Here is a 16,172-nt window from a genome sequence, read left to right as displayed (position 1 = left end):
TTTATAAGCATTCTTCATCATATCCTTAAAATAAGGTCAAACATTTTTAGTCACCATTTCGTGAGAATTATTTTCTCAAGTGTCCATCAATGGATGAGTGGATAAAGAAAACGTGTTATTTATTCACAAAAGAATATTATTCAGCCAGTAAAAAAAAAGGAAATCTTGCCATTTGTGACAACATGGATGAACCCTTGAGGGCATTATGCTAAGTGAAATAAGTCATAAAGAGAAAGACAGACACTGTATGACCTCACTTATATGTGGAATCCAAAAAAAAATCAAAACTGAACTCATGAGATTGGTGGTTACCAGAAGCAGGGCTGAACAGCTAGTAAAATGAATGAACGTAGTCAAAAGATACAAACTTCCGATTATTAAAATAAACAAGTCCTGAGGCTGTAATGTGCAGCATGGTAACTATAGTTAATAGTACTACAGATTTTAATAATATTATGAACTATGAAATGTTATTGCATATTTGAAAATTGCTAAGAGAGTAAATCTTAACAAGTACTCACTCAGCCTCAGAAAGCACAGGCACACAACATCTCAGTATAATTAACATTCTTGTAATTTAGGACTACAAGGCTTTCTCACACCTCAGTTTATTATTCTACAACTGTACAATCCCTTAATGCTCATCCTCAACAACTCAGTCTTCTGAGAATCCTGTTTCCCCACTGTGGACGGTCAGGAGAATCAGCTATTAGCATTACCTATGCTTTGTTTGTAGTATTTTCTCTTCATTCTTCAGCTTATTCTCTGACCACCAGAAAGTGTGTCTTACCTGCAGGAGGCTTTGATTTGGTGTCTGAGGGCTTGGATTCTTTCTTGAAACTCACTTCAGCATAAGTGATCTCTGAAGTCATGCTGAGAAGAGATCTTCTGCTCTCTTCAAAAAATCCTTTTCATCTCTTCCTTAAAGCATCTTAAAATGAAACCCAAACATGTAGTAACTGGTTTTACTTCCTATCATACAACTAGATGAGAATAGAGGCCCTGGATGGGCAAATAACCCTTACAGGAATCTCGGGGAAAACTAAAAACCACAGATTTTTAGTTGGTCCAATCCCCCGGACCAGCGCAGTGAGGATAACAGCCTTTAAACATATGCCTGCAAATATAAGTAGGAACTCAAAGGGTAGGCAAAGAAAAAGGAAGTGAAGGAAAAGAGGAACAACTAAGCAATTAGAATTTTTTCCTGAGAACTGTCATCAGCAAGAATGAAATTTAAATATCTGTTTACATCTCCATGTAAATGCCCAACCTGGGTACACACTCATTCATGCTGCATCCTCCTCATCACTTGAGGCTGCTCAGGCAACTTTTGGGGACCACATTCTAAGAGGATCATTGACAAACTCACATGTCAGCCTCCCCACTTTCATGAGTCAGCATCCTTTCATGTCATAGGGAGTCAAAGTTTAGATCATCTGCCTTCAGAAACTGCTCCCCAGTGCTCCCTGTTATTCCATGTAATTTTTTACCAACTCCATCACGTACCTCCATTCATCTGCCTACAGTCACCACCAGCAACACCAGAAATCTGTTCTTTCTACTGGATGTTAGAGAAGTAGGCCACCCTTCTCTATCCCTTGAATTTTCATGCCACTACAACAAAAGGCTATACAGGCATGTGTGACTAATTTTTTTTTGGTATCATTAATGTACAATTACATGAGCAACATTATGGTTACTAGACTCCCCCTATTATCTAGTTCCCACCACAGACCCCATTACCGTCACTATCAGCATAGTAAGATGCTATAGAGTCACTTCACTACTTGTGTATGACAATTTTTTAGTAAGTTAGGATAATTAAATGGACTCACAAATTAGGAGATAAATTAAGTGTTAAATATGACTTTTTCCAAAGGCCACTGGAAACACTCCAAAAACTAAATCTTTCATGTGCAGTCTTTCCACATACTCTCAGCTCACACCCTAGATTCAACTACCCCCCAAATGATGTTCCTTCCCACTTAAGTCCTCCTGCTCCTGCATGACACGCATTTACCTCTGTATTTATTTCTATATCTGAATAAATTGCAAGCCATGAGTTCACAGTAACTCCTCTAAGTCCACCCAAATACCAAAGATTCATCCTAGTTTTCTCCCTTCCACGTGTGATAGTAAGGAACCCGCTTCCACTGATTTTTTTTATTTTTTTATTATTAATCAACAATTACATGAAGAACATTATGTTTACTAGGCTCTCCCCTTCACCAAGTCCCCCCCACAAACCCCACTACAGTCACTGTCCATCAGCGCAGTAAGATGTTGTAGAATCACTACTTGTCTTCCCTGTGTTGCAAAGCCCTCCCCTTTCCCCGACCCCCCACATTATACATGCTAATCATAATACCCCTTTCTTCTTCCCCACCCTTATCCCTCCCTACCCTCCCATTCTCCCCAGTCCCTTTCCCTTTGGTAACTGTTAGTCCATTCTTGGATTCTGTGATTCTGCTGCAGTTTTGTTCCTTCAGTTTTTCTTTGTTCTTATACTCCACATATGAGTGAAATCATTTGGTATTTGTCTTTCTCCACGTGGCTTATTTCACTGAGCATAATACCCTCCAACTCCATCCATGTTGTTGCAAATGGTAGGATTTGTTTTCTTCTTATGGCTGAATAATATTCCACTGTGTATATGTACCACATCTTCTTTATTCATTCATCTACTGATGGACACTTAGGTTGCTTCCATTTCTTGGCTATTGTAAATAGTGCTGCGATAAACATAGGGGTGCATCTGTCTCTTTCAAAATGGAGTGCTGCATCCTTAGGGTAAATTCCTAGAAGTGGAATTCCTGGGTCAAATGGTATTTCTATTTTGAGCATTCTGAAGAACCTCCATATTGCTTTCCACAATGGTTGAATTAATTTACATTCCCACCAGCAGTGTAGGCGGGTTCCCCTTTCTCCACAACCTCACCAACATTTGTTGTTGTTTCTCTTTTGGATGGCAGCCATCCTTACTGGTGTGAGGTGATATCTCATTGTGGTTTTAATTTGCATTTCTCTGACGACGAGCGATGTGGAGCATCTTTTCATGTGTCTGTTGGCCATCTGAATTTCTTCTTTAGAGAACTGTCTATTCAGCTCCTCTGCCCATTTTTTAATTGGATTATTTGCTTTTTGTTTGTTGAGGTGCATGAGCTCTTTATATATTTGGGATGTCAAGCCTTTATCGGATCTATCATTTACGAATATATTCTCCCATACTGTAGGGTAACTTTTTGTTCTCTTTATGGTGTCCTTTGCTGTACAGAAGCTTTTCAGCTTGATATAGTCCCACTTGTTCATTTTTGCTTTTGTTTCCCTTGACCAGGGAGATATATTCATGAAGAAGTCACTCATGTTTATGTCCAAGAGACTTTTGCCTATGTTTTTTTCTAAGAGTTTTATGGTTTCATGACTTACATTCAGGTCTTTGATCCATTTCAAATTTACTTTTGTGTATGGTGTTAGGCAATGATCCAGTTTCATTCTCTTACATGTAGCTGTCCAGTTTTGCCAGCACCATCTGTTGAAGAGACTGTCATTTCCCCATTGTATGTCCATGGCTCCTTTATCGAATATTAATTTACCATATATGTTTGGGTTAATGTCTGGAGTCTCTAATCTGTTCCACTGGTCTGTGGCTCTGTTCTTGTGCCAGTACCAAATTGTCTTGATTACTATGGCTTTGTAGTAGAGCTTGAAGTTGGGGAGTGAGATCTCCCCCCTACTTTCTTCTTCCTTCTCAGGATTGCTTTGGCTATTCGGGGTCTTTGGTGTTTCCATATGAATTTTTGAACTATTTGTTCCAGTTCATTGAAGAATGTTGTTGGTAATTTGATAGGGATTGCATCAAATCTGTATATTGCTTTGGGCAGGATGGCCATTTTGATGATATTAATTCTTCCTAGCCAAGAGCATAGGATGAGTTTCCATTTGTTAGGGTGCTCTTTAATTTCTCTTAAGAGTATCTTATAGTTTTCAGGGTATAGGTCTTTCACTTCGTTGGTTAGGTTTATTCCTAGGTATTTTATTCTTTTTGATGCAATTGTGAATGGAATTGTTTTCCTGATTTCTCTTTCTAATGGCTCATTGTTAGTGTATAGGAAAGCCACAGATTTCTGTGTGTTAATTTTGTATCCTGCAACTTTACTGTATTCTGATATCAGTTCTAGTAGTTTTGGGGTGGAGTCTTTAGGGTTTTTTATGTACAGTATCATGTCATCTGCAAATAGTGACAGTTTAACTTCTTCTTTACCAATCTGGATTCCTTGTATTTCTTTGTTTTGCCTAATTGCTGTGGCTAGGACCTCCAGTACTATGTTAAACAACAGTGGAGAGAGTGGGCATCCCTGTCTTGTTCTAGATCTCAGAGGAAAAGCTTTCAGCTTCTCGCTGTTCAGTATGATGTTGGCTGTGGGTTTATCGTATATGGCCTTTATTATGTTGAGGTTCTTGCCCTCTATACCCATTTTGCTGAGAGTTTTTATCATGAATGGATGTTGAATTTTGTCGAATGCTTTTTCAGCATCTATGGAGATGATCATGTGGTTTTTGTCCTTCTTTTTGTTGATGTGGTGAATGATGTTGATGGATTTTCAAATGTTGTACCATCCTTGCATCCCTGGGATGAATCCCAGTTGGTCATGGTGTATGATCCTTTTGATATATTTTTTAATTCGGTTTGCTAGTATTTTGTTGAGTATTTTTGCATCTACGTTCATCAGGGATATTTGTCTGTAGTTTTCTTTTTTGGTGGGGTCTTTGCCTGGTTTTGGTATTAGGGTGTGTTGGCTTCATTGAATGAGTTTGGGAGTATTCCCTCCTCTTCTATTTTTTTGGAAAACTTTAAGGAGAATGGGTATTATATCTTCTCTGTATGTCTGATAAAATTCTGAGGTAAATCCACCTGGCCCGGGGGTTTTGTTCTTGGCTAGTTTTTTGATCACCGCTTCTATTTCTTTGCTGATAATTGGTTTGTTTAGATTTTGTGTTTCTTCCTTGGTCAGTTTTGGAAGGTTGTATTTTTCTAGGAAGTTGTTCATTTCTTCTAGGTTTCCCAGCTTCTTAGCATATAGGTTTTCATAGTAGTCTCTAATAATTCTTTGTATCTCTGTTGGGTCCATGGTGATTTTTCCTTTCTCATTTCTGATTCTGTTGATGTGTGTTGATTCTCTTTTTCTCTTAATAAGTCTGGCTAGAGGCTTATCTATTTTGTTTATTTTCTCCAAGAACCAACTCGTTTTCATTGATTTTTTCTATTGTTTATTCTTCTCAATTTTGTTTATTTCTTCTCTGATCTTTATTATGTCCCTCCTTCTGCTGACTTTAGGCCTCATTTGTTCTTCTTTTTCCAATTTTGATAATTGTGACATTAGACTATTCATTTGGGATTGTTCTTCGTTCTTTAAATATGCCTAGATTGCTATATACTTTCCTCTTAAGACTGCTCTTGCTGCGTGTGGGTAGCCGGCCAATAATTAAATCATAAGACTTCTGAGAGAAAGAAACTCTTGTGTGCTTTCCTGTTACCAGCTCAGAACATATGGCAGTTAGAGCTCCTTGCCAAATAAGCATATCTGTGTGAAAACACCCTGCTTTGATCTATCTGCAGCTGCATACGCCTCCCTTTTGTTCCTGTGCAGCTGCATGCCCCTCCCTTTTCCTGTTTCTTACCCTATAAAACCCCACGTATCTCAAGAATAAACGAGACTTGATCAGAACACTGTCTTGTCTCCTTTTCTCGTGTCTCTTGTCCCATCCATTCCCACTCCCCTCCTCAGGTCCACGTTGACTTACCCGCGGGTCGGGACAAGTGGCCCCCAACATGGGGCGCGAGTACAGGGGACGCCGTGAGGAACGCTGTGCAGTGTGTCAGCGACGAAGCATATAGAGGCAGGAGGACATCCACCCGGTGCTCGCCTGAACCTACCTCGGTAAGTGCACACGTGATCATGGGACAAGCAGTTAGTCAGCAAGAGCTGTTTATTTGTGGATTGAAAAAGACTTTAAAGGCACGAGGAGTAAAGGTTTCAGTGAAAGACTTGTTAAAATTTTTTGACCATATAAAAGATGTCTGTCCTTGGTTTCCTAACGAAGGAACTATTAATGAGTCCTGGTGGAAGCGCGTGGGTGACGCTCTTAAGGATTACTATGACACATTCGGCCCCGAAAAAGTCCCCATAACCATTTCCTCTTATTGGAATCTCATAGATGAGATCCTATCCCAGAGACATAGAGACCCTATAGTAGCAGAAGCCATTGGAGCTGGAGAACAAGTCCTGCAAAAAGAAAGTAAAGCCACCTTAAGCCCCGTTTTAGAGGAAGAAAAACCAGTCCTGGAAGAAGACCTAATGTCCTTTGATAGTAGTGACGAAAGTCACCATGCCCTTGATATTAAGTTCACTAGTAAAACAAAAAGGGGCTCTGACAAAGCCTCTAGATCTGAAATCCCCAAAAAGGACACGAGGAGAAAAACACTAATCAGATAGGTGAAAGCCCGCCATTGAAAGACACCCATAAAAGGAGCATAAAAACTGTTGTTAAGGCTGTCGCAAAAGATTTGAATGACAGTGATGAGAGTGATTTAGAAGAAGAGGCAGCTAAATATAATAAAGATGACTAGCCAAAATTTCTGCCTCCCCCTTATCGAGCCTTGCCTAGTGCACTTCCTTTTACTGCATTAGTTACCAATCCTCATCAGCAATTACTGGACAAAATACAGTCAATAAAAGAGCAAATAAAATTAGAAAAAGAGCATCAAGATTTAATTCGACAATTGGAAGCATTGAAAATGGGAAGAGTAGAGAAAAGTAGCTCCGAAATTAAACCTGAAAATCAGACCACACCACCAGAGCAACTTAAACCTCCAATAAAGGGAGCTTCTCTGAAGGCCCAAATTAGACAAGATAATCTGTCTGTCCCTTCAGAGACAGAAGCCTTTCCCGTTACAGAGACCACAGAAGCCCAAGGACAGGTGTGGAGGCACCATAATGGCTTTGATTTTAAAGTCATCAAAGAAATCAAAGTAGCCCTTGCACAGTATGGTGCTACTGCCCCCCTACAGCATGGCCATAGTAGAATCAGTAGCGGAAAATTGGCTTACTCCCGGAGATTAGAGATCTCTCGCCAGGCGCTACACTGTCAGGCGGTGACTATCTCTTGTGGAAATCAGAATTCGTTGAGAATTGTCGCGATACTGTGCGACGCAGTGCACAGGCTAATAATGGGTGGACTTATGATACGTTAGCAGGTGAAGGCAATTTTTCCACCAGTGACCAACAGATGCAATATGATGTAGGATTGTACGCTCAGACTCAAGTAGCAGCTACTAAGGCTTGGAGAAAGATACCAGTAAAAAGAGATGCTAGTGCCTCACTCACAGGCATAAAACAAGGTCCAGATGAGCCATTTGCTGATTTTGTCTATCGCCTCCTTACTGCAGCAGGAAGGATATTTGAGAGTACAGAGGCGGGCACAGATTTTGTCAACTTGCATACGAGAATGCTAATGCAGCCTGCCAGGCAGCCATACTCCCTTATAGGAAAAAGACTGACTTCTCAGGGTACATTCGCCTTTGTTCGGACATAGGCTCTGCATATCAGCAGGGCTTAGCCATGGCAGCTGCTATGCAAGGCCGCACTGTCAGAGACTTTCTATCCGCTCAAACAAACAAGATCAAATGTTTTAATTGTGGACAGACAGGACATTATGCCAGAAATTGTAGTGAAGCCCCTAAGAGAGAAACTAAAAAAGCCCCTGGGCTCTGTCCCAAATGCAAGAGAGGCAACCATTGGGCAAATGAATGCCCATCTAAAACAGATTATGCCGGCCATCCCCTGAATACCAACCTTACTCAGAACCAGGGAAACGGGAAACAGGGCCGGCCCCAGGCCCCATAAAAATGGGGCCAGAGAGTCAATTTTTTGCACAAGCTGCCAGCAGCGACAATCCATCTTAACACTCCTCAGAGCCACAGCAGGGAGTGCAGGATTGGACCTCTGTTCCACCGCCTACACAGTATTGACCCCCAACATGGGAGTTCAAGCCTTGCCCACAGGCATTTATGGCCCCCTACCTGCAGATACTTTGGGTTAAGTGTAGGACGTAGCAGCAGTACAATGGAAGGACTGATGATCTACCCCGGTGTTACTGACAGTGACTATACTGGAGAAATCAGTCATGGCTTCCTCACCAAAAAATATAAATACCATCCCTAATGGGAAGCGCTTTGCTCAGTTGTTGCTCCTCCCATTACTAAATACCAATAATGAATCCCTTAATCCCCATCAAGGAAGAAGAGGATTCGGGTCCTCAGAAGCATTTTGGGTTAAAGAAATCACAAATGACAAGCCGCTTTTAACACTATGGTTAGATGAAAAACAATTTCAAGGGCTAGTAGACACCAGTGCAGATGTTACCATAATAAAGAAGGATGACTGGCCTCAGTCTTGGCGGCTTGAAGACTCCCTAACTCATTTGAAAGGTATAGGACAAAGCAATAATCCAAAAGAGGTACTAAGTTTCTCTCTTGGAGAGATAAGGAAGGTAACAGTGGAACTATTCAACCATTTGTTATACCTGGACTACCCATTAATTTGTGGAGCAGAGATTTATTGTCTCAGATGAGCATGGTCATCGGTAGTCCTAATGAAGTAGTGACCCTACAGATGTTTAAGCAGGGATACCTTCCAGGACAAAGCTTAGGGAAAACTTCCAGTGGAATTACCCAACCGTTACAACCCCCAATTAACCTTGCCCTAAAAGGACTAGGACATTTTTCGTGAAGGCCATTGGCTGTCCTGCCGCCCATGCTGACAAAATCGCCTGGATTACAGATGATCCAGTATGGGTGGACCAATGGCCCCTTACGAAAGAAAAACTACAAGCTGCCGAGCAGTTGGTGCAGGAACAACATCGGGCAGGCCATATTGTCCCTAGCAATTCACCATGGAATACACCTATATTTGTTATAAAGAAAAAATCAGGAAGATGGAGGTTATTGCAAGATTTAAGCGCGGTAAATAAAACTATGGTAGTCATGGGAGCCTTACAGCCAGGGCTTCCCTCACCCACTGCTATCCCCCTCGGTCACTACAAAATTGTCATAGACCTAAAAGATTGTTCCTTTACCATCCCGCTCCATCCCGCTGATCAAAAAAGATTTGCCTTCAGCCTCCCCTCCATTAACTTTAAAGCCCCGATGAAAAGAGTTCAATGGAGAGTTTTGCCTCAAGGGATGTCGAATAGTCCAACTCTTTGTCAATCCTTTGTTGATGCAACCTTACAATAAATTCACTCTAAATGGCAACAAATGTATTTAGTACATTATATAGATGATATACTGTTAGCAGGAGAAAAGGAAGATGAAGTCCTGCAATGTTATTCTCACCTGAGCATTGCTCTTCACGAAGCAGGTTTACAAATAGCACCTGAAAAGGTTCAATTACAAGATCCTTATACCTATTTAGGTTTTCAGATGAAAGGAGCTTTTATTACATCTCCTAGGCCCCTCCTACATCTTGATCACCTCACCACACTTAATGATTTTCAGAAATTGTTAGGAGATATAAATTGGCTTGTACCATATCTAAAGATATCTAAAAGTGACTTGAAACCCTTATATGATATTCTCAAAGGAGACAGCCAACCCACATCTCCCCGATACCTTACCCCGAACAGCCGAGAAGCCATTAATATTGTTCAACGAGCTATTAGTAACCAGACCATTACCTTTATAGATTATAGTAAGCCACTTATCTATATCATCTTCAAAGCTAAACTTACTCCTACAGCTGTCTTTTGGCAAGACTGCCCCACTCCTTTGGGTCCACCTCTCTGTCTCCCCCAAAAAAGTCATAACGCCTTATTATGAAGCTGTTGCGGACTTAATTATCCTAGGCAGATCTCAGAGTGTGCAATATTTTGGCAAAGACCCTGACACAATTATTCAACCCTATACAAAGGAACAAGTTGATTGGCTCATGCAAACCACTGAGACATGGCCTATTTCCCTTGCAGCGTTTTCAGGACACCGCAACAATCATTACCCTCCAAGTAAGCTAATTTATTTTGCTCAAAAACATGAATTCATTTTTCCCAAAATAACCTCAAGTAAACCCTTGCAAGATGCTCTCTTAATATTTACAGACGGATCTTCTAATGGTACCGCCGCGTATATTTGTGGCTCAAACCGAGTAACATTCCCTGTTCCCAATTCCTCTGCTCAAATTGTGGAACTCAATGCAGTTGCTGTTTTTTTCACTTTTCCAAACAATGCTTTTAATCTTTACACTGACAGTGCCTTTATTTTTTACTCTATCCCGCAATTAGAGACTTGTAGCCAACTGAAATCAACTTCAACTGTTGAAACACTCTTCCTGCAATTGCAAACACTGATAAGACGCAGAATAGAACCCTTTTTTATAGGCGATTTACATGCTCATTCCAATTTACCCAGTCCTCTAGCAGAAGGCAACCACGAAAATTTGCTGTCTGATCCATTCTAAAGATCCTATCATTTCAGCAAGAAAGGCCCATGAGCTACATCATTTGAATGCCCATACTCTTCGGCTTATGTTCAAAATCACCAGAGAGCAAGCTAGAGACATCACCAAGTCTTGTCCTTCTTGCTCCCTCCACCTTCCAGTGCCACAACTCAGTGTAAACCCCCGTGGACTAATGCCCAATGCCCTTTGGCAAATGGATGTGACACACATCCCAGAATTTGGCCCTCTTAAATATGTTCATGTCTCTATTGACACCTATAGTGGCTTTATTTTAGCCACACTACAAACAGGGGAAGCCACAAAACATGTAATAGCTCATGTTCTAACTGCCATAGCCAACATGGGAATGCCCCAGCAAATTAAGACTGATAATGGGCCCGGTTACAGTAGCCACAACTTTGAACAATTTTGCCAAAATCTCCACATACCTCACATAACCAGTATACCATACAATCCTCAAGGACAAGGAACTGTAGAACGAGCTAATCTCACCCTTAAAACTACCATTAACAAAATAAAAAAGGGGGAATGGTATCCAGTCAAAGGATCCCCCAGGAACATTCTACACCATGCCCTCTTTATTTTAAATTTTTTATCTTTAGACAGCACAGACAATCAGCAGCACAAAGGTTCTGGCATGCAAATACACAGAAACAGTTCGCTCAAGTAAAATGGAAAGATCCCCTGACCAATTCTTGGCATGGCCCAGACCCCGTGCTCATATGGGGACGAGGATCTGTCTGTATATATTCTAAAGACATGAGTTCAGCCAGATGGCTACCAGAACGACTTGTTAAACAAGTAGATCATTACATCCCCCAAACTTCACCTTTACAGAGTGATGACGGACTGTGAGCCCTGACTCTTAACCACAGCCTTAGTCATTGCCTTCATCTCAGGCATCGGGCTTGCCGCCTCCACCCCTCCCCAGTGGACCCTTGTACAGCAGACTATTCTTGTTACCACTTACTGGATCCTTGTTGGCATCTTCGCACTTCTTAACTGCACCTTATAAAAGGATGAAGCCCATCAACTCTCGCGTTTTCACCTTCTTCACGGTAAGTATACTATTCCCTCTCTATTGTCATGGGGGGTTTCAATCATCTCCTAACAAAGAACAGATCTATGTGCAGCTATTTGGACAACCATGTGATTGTAAGGGAGGAATACAGGATTTAGAACCCAATATAGAAGGACATAAACAAGTAACATCTCAAGGGACAAAATACTTAGCTGAACCCCAATTTACCACCCGAGGACCCATAGATTGTCAGGATAAGACAGCATATCTCACAGCAGATATCTCTGCAGGAGGATATTCCTCTAGTGGAGGATGGAAGCAACTCTCTTGGAAATGCGTTAAAAAGCCTTCCATAACACCAACTGCTGACAAGAAATCAATACCCTGTAATTGCAATGCCACTGGCACCTTTACAGTCCAAGATCAAATGCATAGTCCAGAGCTGTCATTATAAAAACCAAACTTATCTGACAGCCATTCTGAAGACAACCCGCTGGGGCACTGTACAGACCCATTCCCATAACTCACCACTTTCAGCTAGTTGTGCAGGGATGCCAGGAAAACCTGTTTGTTGGAAGGTCTTGTCACCTATTCATGTGTCCGATGGAGGAGGTCTATCGGATAGGGCCTGTGAACAACTCGTGCAAAAGTGTATAGAGCAACTCATAGAGTATATGTATCCTTCCTTAATATACCACCCTTTAGCTTTCCCTAAACCCAGAGGAATAAATTTAGATACTCAAACAGCTATTCTACTTGAAAATACCCACCAATTACTCAACCAGACTAATCTCACCCTCGCAGCAGATTGCTGGCTCTGTATGCCTTGGGGAACACCTATGCCCCTACCCATCTTAACCGCTAATATATCCTCAGTGTCATCCAACGTGTCCTCCTCAGACAACTGTTCCTTGAGCCTCCCTTTTAAGGTTCAACCTCTTTCAAATGAGAATTTAACCTGCTTATACCAGAGCTATCAAAATAACTCTTATGATATAGATGTGGAGAATATCACATTCGCCAACTGTACCACCAATTACAACATTTCTGACCATTGTTTCCTGTGCCCCCCTAAAGGACAAGTATTTGTGTGTGGAAATAATTTAGCCTACACTGCACTGCCCGGCAATAGGACAGGGCAGTGCACTACTGCAATCCTTCTCCCAGATATAAATATTGTGTCTGGAAATGACACAATTCCACTACCCTCTTTTGATTATCTTCCTAAAAGACACAAGCGAGCAGTTACTTTCATCCCCTTGCTAATAGGTTTAGGTGTCACTGGAGCATTTGCTACAGGAACTTCAGGACTGGGCGTATCTCTACATAAGTATAACCAATTATCTCTTCAGTTAATTGATGATGTTCAAGCTATTTCAGGTACTCTACAAGATCTTCAAGACCAAATTGATTCACTAGCAGAAGTAGTCCTACAAAACAGGCGTGGCCTAGATCTGCTTACCGCTGAACAAGGAGAAATCTGCCTAGCCCTAGAAGAAAAGAGTTGTTTTTATGCTAATAAATCCGGAATAGTTCGAGACAAAATTAAGAAGCTACAAGAAGACCTTATAAAAAGGAAAAAAGAATTGTTCGAGAACCCCCTGTGGACTGGGTTAAATGGGATCCTCCCCTACCTTCTCCCCATACTAGGACCCTTGCTCAGCTTGCTTCTCCTCCTATCTCTCGGCCCTTTTTTGTTCCAGAAGCTTATGTCCTTTGTAAAAAATCAAGTGAACACAATCCTGGCTTGCCCCATTCAGGTCCATTATCACCGTCTAGAACAAGAAGAAAATGCGTGTATGTTCTCCACATGAGCTTATGCCATACAATATGGTGCCGCCTTCCTGCACATTACTACACAACCTAAGACAGGCGCAAGACCTAGCTGTCTTGGCAGCCAATGACAGGTAAGATGTAGTATGTGCCAGTATGTTGCTCTGCAAGTGATCTCACGACTGGTTAGCCAAAGACAGGTAAGATTCCTAGAGGAAGGAACAACCTAAGACAGGCACAGTCGCATGGAAGTCCCATCATGCAGTCTCTTTCTTCTTCTCCTTTTTAATTTTAAATAAAGAAAGGGGACCTGTGGGGAGCCGGCCAATAATTAAATCATAAGACTTCTGAGAGAAAGAAACTCTTGTGTGCTTTCCTGTTACCAGCTCGGAACATATGGCGGTTAGAGCTCCTTGCCAAAATAAGCATATCTGTGTGAAAACACCCTGCTTTGATCTAACTGCAGCTGCATACGCCTCCCTTTTGTTCCTGTGCAGCTGCATGCCCCCTCCCTTTTCCTGTTTCTTACCCTATAAAACCCCACGTATCTCAAGAATAAATGACACTTGATCAGAACACTGTCTTGTCTCTTTTTCTCGTGTCTCTTGTCCCATCCATTCCCACTCCCCTCCTCAAGACCATGTTGACTTACCCACGGGTCAGGACAGCTGTGTCCCACAGAAGTTGGGGCTTTGTGTTGTTGTTGTCATTTATTTCCATATATTGCTGGACCTCCATTTTAATTTGGTCATTGATCCATTGACTATTTAGTGTTGTTAAGCCTCCATGTGTTTGTGAGCCTTTTTGCTTTCTTAGTACAATTTATTTCTAGTTTTATACCTTTGTGGTCTGAAAAGTTGGTTGGTAGGATTTCAATCTTTTTGAATTTACTGAGGCTCTTTTTGTGGCCTAGTATGTGGTCTATTCTGGAGAATGTTCCATGTGCACTTGAGAAAAATGTGTATCCTGTTGCTTTTGGGTGTAGAGTTCTATAGATGTCTATTAGGTCCATCTGTTCTAGTGTGTTGTTCAGTGCCTCTGTGACCTTACTTATTTTCTGTCTGGTGGATCTGTCCTTTGGAGTAATGGTGTGTTGAAGTCTCTGAAAATGAATGCATTGCAGTCGATTTCCTCCTTTAGTTCTGTTAGTATTTGTTTCACATATGCTGGTGCTCCTGCGTTGGGTGCACATATATTTATAATGGTTATATCCTCTTGTTGGACTGAGCCCTTTATCATTATGTAATGTCCTTTATCTCTTGTTACTTTCTTTGTTTTGAAGTCTATTTTGTCTGATACTAGTACTGCAACACCTGCTTTTTTCTCCCTATTGTTTGCATGAAATATCTTTTTCCATCCCTTGATTTTTAGTCTGTGCATGTCTTTGGGTTTGAGGTGAGTCTCTTGTAAGCAGCATATAGATGAGTCTTGTTTTTTTATCCATTCAGTGATTCTATGTCTTTTGATTGGTGCATTCAGTCCATTTACATTTAGGGTGATTATTGATAGGTATGTACTTATTGCCACTTCAGGCTTTAGATTCGTGGTTACCAAAGGTTCCAGGTTACTTTCCTTACTATCTAAGAGTCTAACTTAACTCGCTTAGTATGCTGTTACAAACACAATCTAAAAGTTCTTTTCTATTTCTCCTCCTTTTTCTTCCTCCTTCATTCTTTATATATTAGGTATCAAATTCTGTACTTTTTGTCTATCCCTTGATTGACTTTGGGGATAGTCAATTTAATTTTGCATTTGCCTTGCAATCAGCTGCTCCACCCTCCCTACGGTGATTTTACTGCCTCTGGTGACAGCTATCCAACCCTAGAAACACTTCCATCTATAGCAGTCCCTCCAAAATAGACTGCAGAGATGGTTTGTGGGAGGTAAACTCTCTCAGCTTTTGCTTATCTGGAAATTGTTTAATCCCTCCTTCAAATTTAAATGATAATCTTGCTGGATAAAGTAATCTTGGTTCCAGGCCCTTCTGCTTCATGGCATTTAATACGTCATGCCACTCCCTTCTGGCCTGTAAGGTTTCTGCTGAGAAGTCTGATGTTAGCCTGAAGGGCTTTCCTTTGTATGTGATCTTATTTCTGCCTCTGGCTGCTTTTAACAGTCTGTCCTTATCCTTGATCTTTCCCATTTTAATTACTATGTGTCTTGCTATTGTCTTCCTTGGGTCCCTTGTGTTGGGGGATCTGTGGATCTCCGTGGCCTGACAGACTATGTCCTTCCCCAGATTGGGGAAGTTTTCAGCAACTACCTCCTCAGAGACCCTTCCTATCCCTTTCTCTCTCTTCTTCTTCTGGTATCCCTATAATGCGAATATTGTTCCGCTTGGATTGGTCATACAGTTCTTTCAATATTCTTTCATTCTTAGAGATCCTTTTTTCTCTCTGTGCCTCAGCTTCTTTGTATTCCTCTTCTCTAGTTTCTATTTCATTTATTGTCTCCTCCACCATATCCCACCTACTTTTAATACCCTCCATTGTGTTGTTTAACGATTGAATCTCTGATCTGAATTCATCCCTGAGTTCTTGGATATCTTTCTGTACTTCCATTAGGATGTTGATGATTTTTATTTTGAAATCCCTTTCAGGAAGAGTCATGAGGTCCATATCATTTAAATCTTTCTCCGGAGTTGTATTAACAATTTTACTCTGGACAAGGTTCCTTTGGCTTTTCATGTTTGTATATGGCGCCCTCTAGTGTCCAGAAGCTCTATTCTGGAGCTGCTGAGCCCCTGAAGCAATGTATGTGGTTGCAGGAGAGAGGTACTGGTGCCTGTGGGGAGGAAAGAGCTGTTCCCCGCCTCCTGGCTGCTGTGCCTGTCTCCACTGCCTGAGCCAGTGGGCTGGTCACACAGG

General features: G+C 41.4%; 1 protein-coding gene and 1 long non-coding RNA gene across 3 annotated transcripts in view; one reads left to right on the top strand and one right to left on the bottom strand.

The window, feature by feature from the left end:
- LOC108392220 (C-type lectin domain family 4 member A-like) overlaps positions 1 to 5,916 on the bottom strand; it is a 28,845-nt gene extending 22,929 nt beyond the window's left edge. Inside the window, exons 1-2 of one of the 2 annotated variants that reach the window (XM_073222609.1) lie at positions 5,803 to 5,916; positions 791 to 931 (exon numbers count right to left, since the gene is read on the bottom strand). In XM_073222609.1, coding sequence (XP_073078710.1) covers positions 791 to 872 — 82 coding nt within the window. In that variant the 5' untranslated portion in view covers positions 873 to 931; positions 5,803 to 5,916. Of the gene's footprint in view, positions 1 to 790; positions 932 to 1,025; positions 1,600 to 5,802 lie in introns of those variants that run through there. The other variant, XM_017652315.3, reaches the window with a different exon arrangement.
- LOC140846414 (uncharacterized) lies at positions 5,847 to 15,271 on the top strand. Its single transcript, XR_012125478.1, has 3 exons — positions 5,847 to 5,939; positions 11,411 to 11,569; positions 12,904 to 15,271. It is a non-coding gene; the product is annotated as an uncharacterized lncRNA (long non-coding RNA).
- Positions 15,272 to 16,172: the final 901 nt, after the last annotated feature.

The sequence above is a fragment of the Manis javanica genome, chromosome 15 (assembly GCF_040802235.1).
Source record: "Manis javanica isolate MJ-LG chromosome 15, MJ_LKY, whole genome shotgun sequence".
Lineage (NCBI taxonomy): Eukaryota > Metazoa > Chordata > Mammalia > Pholidota > Manidae > Manis > Manis javanica.
The sequence above is the reverse complement of the archived record's forward strand: the minus strand, read 5'-3'. Positions and strand labels throughout refer to the sequence as shown.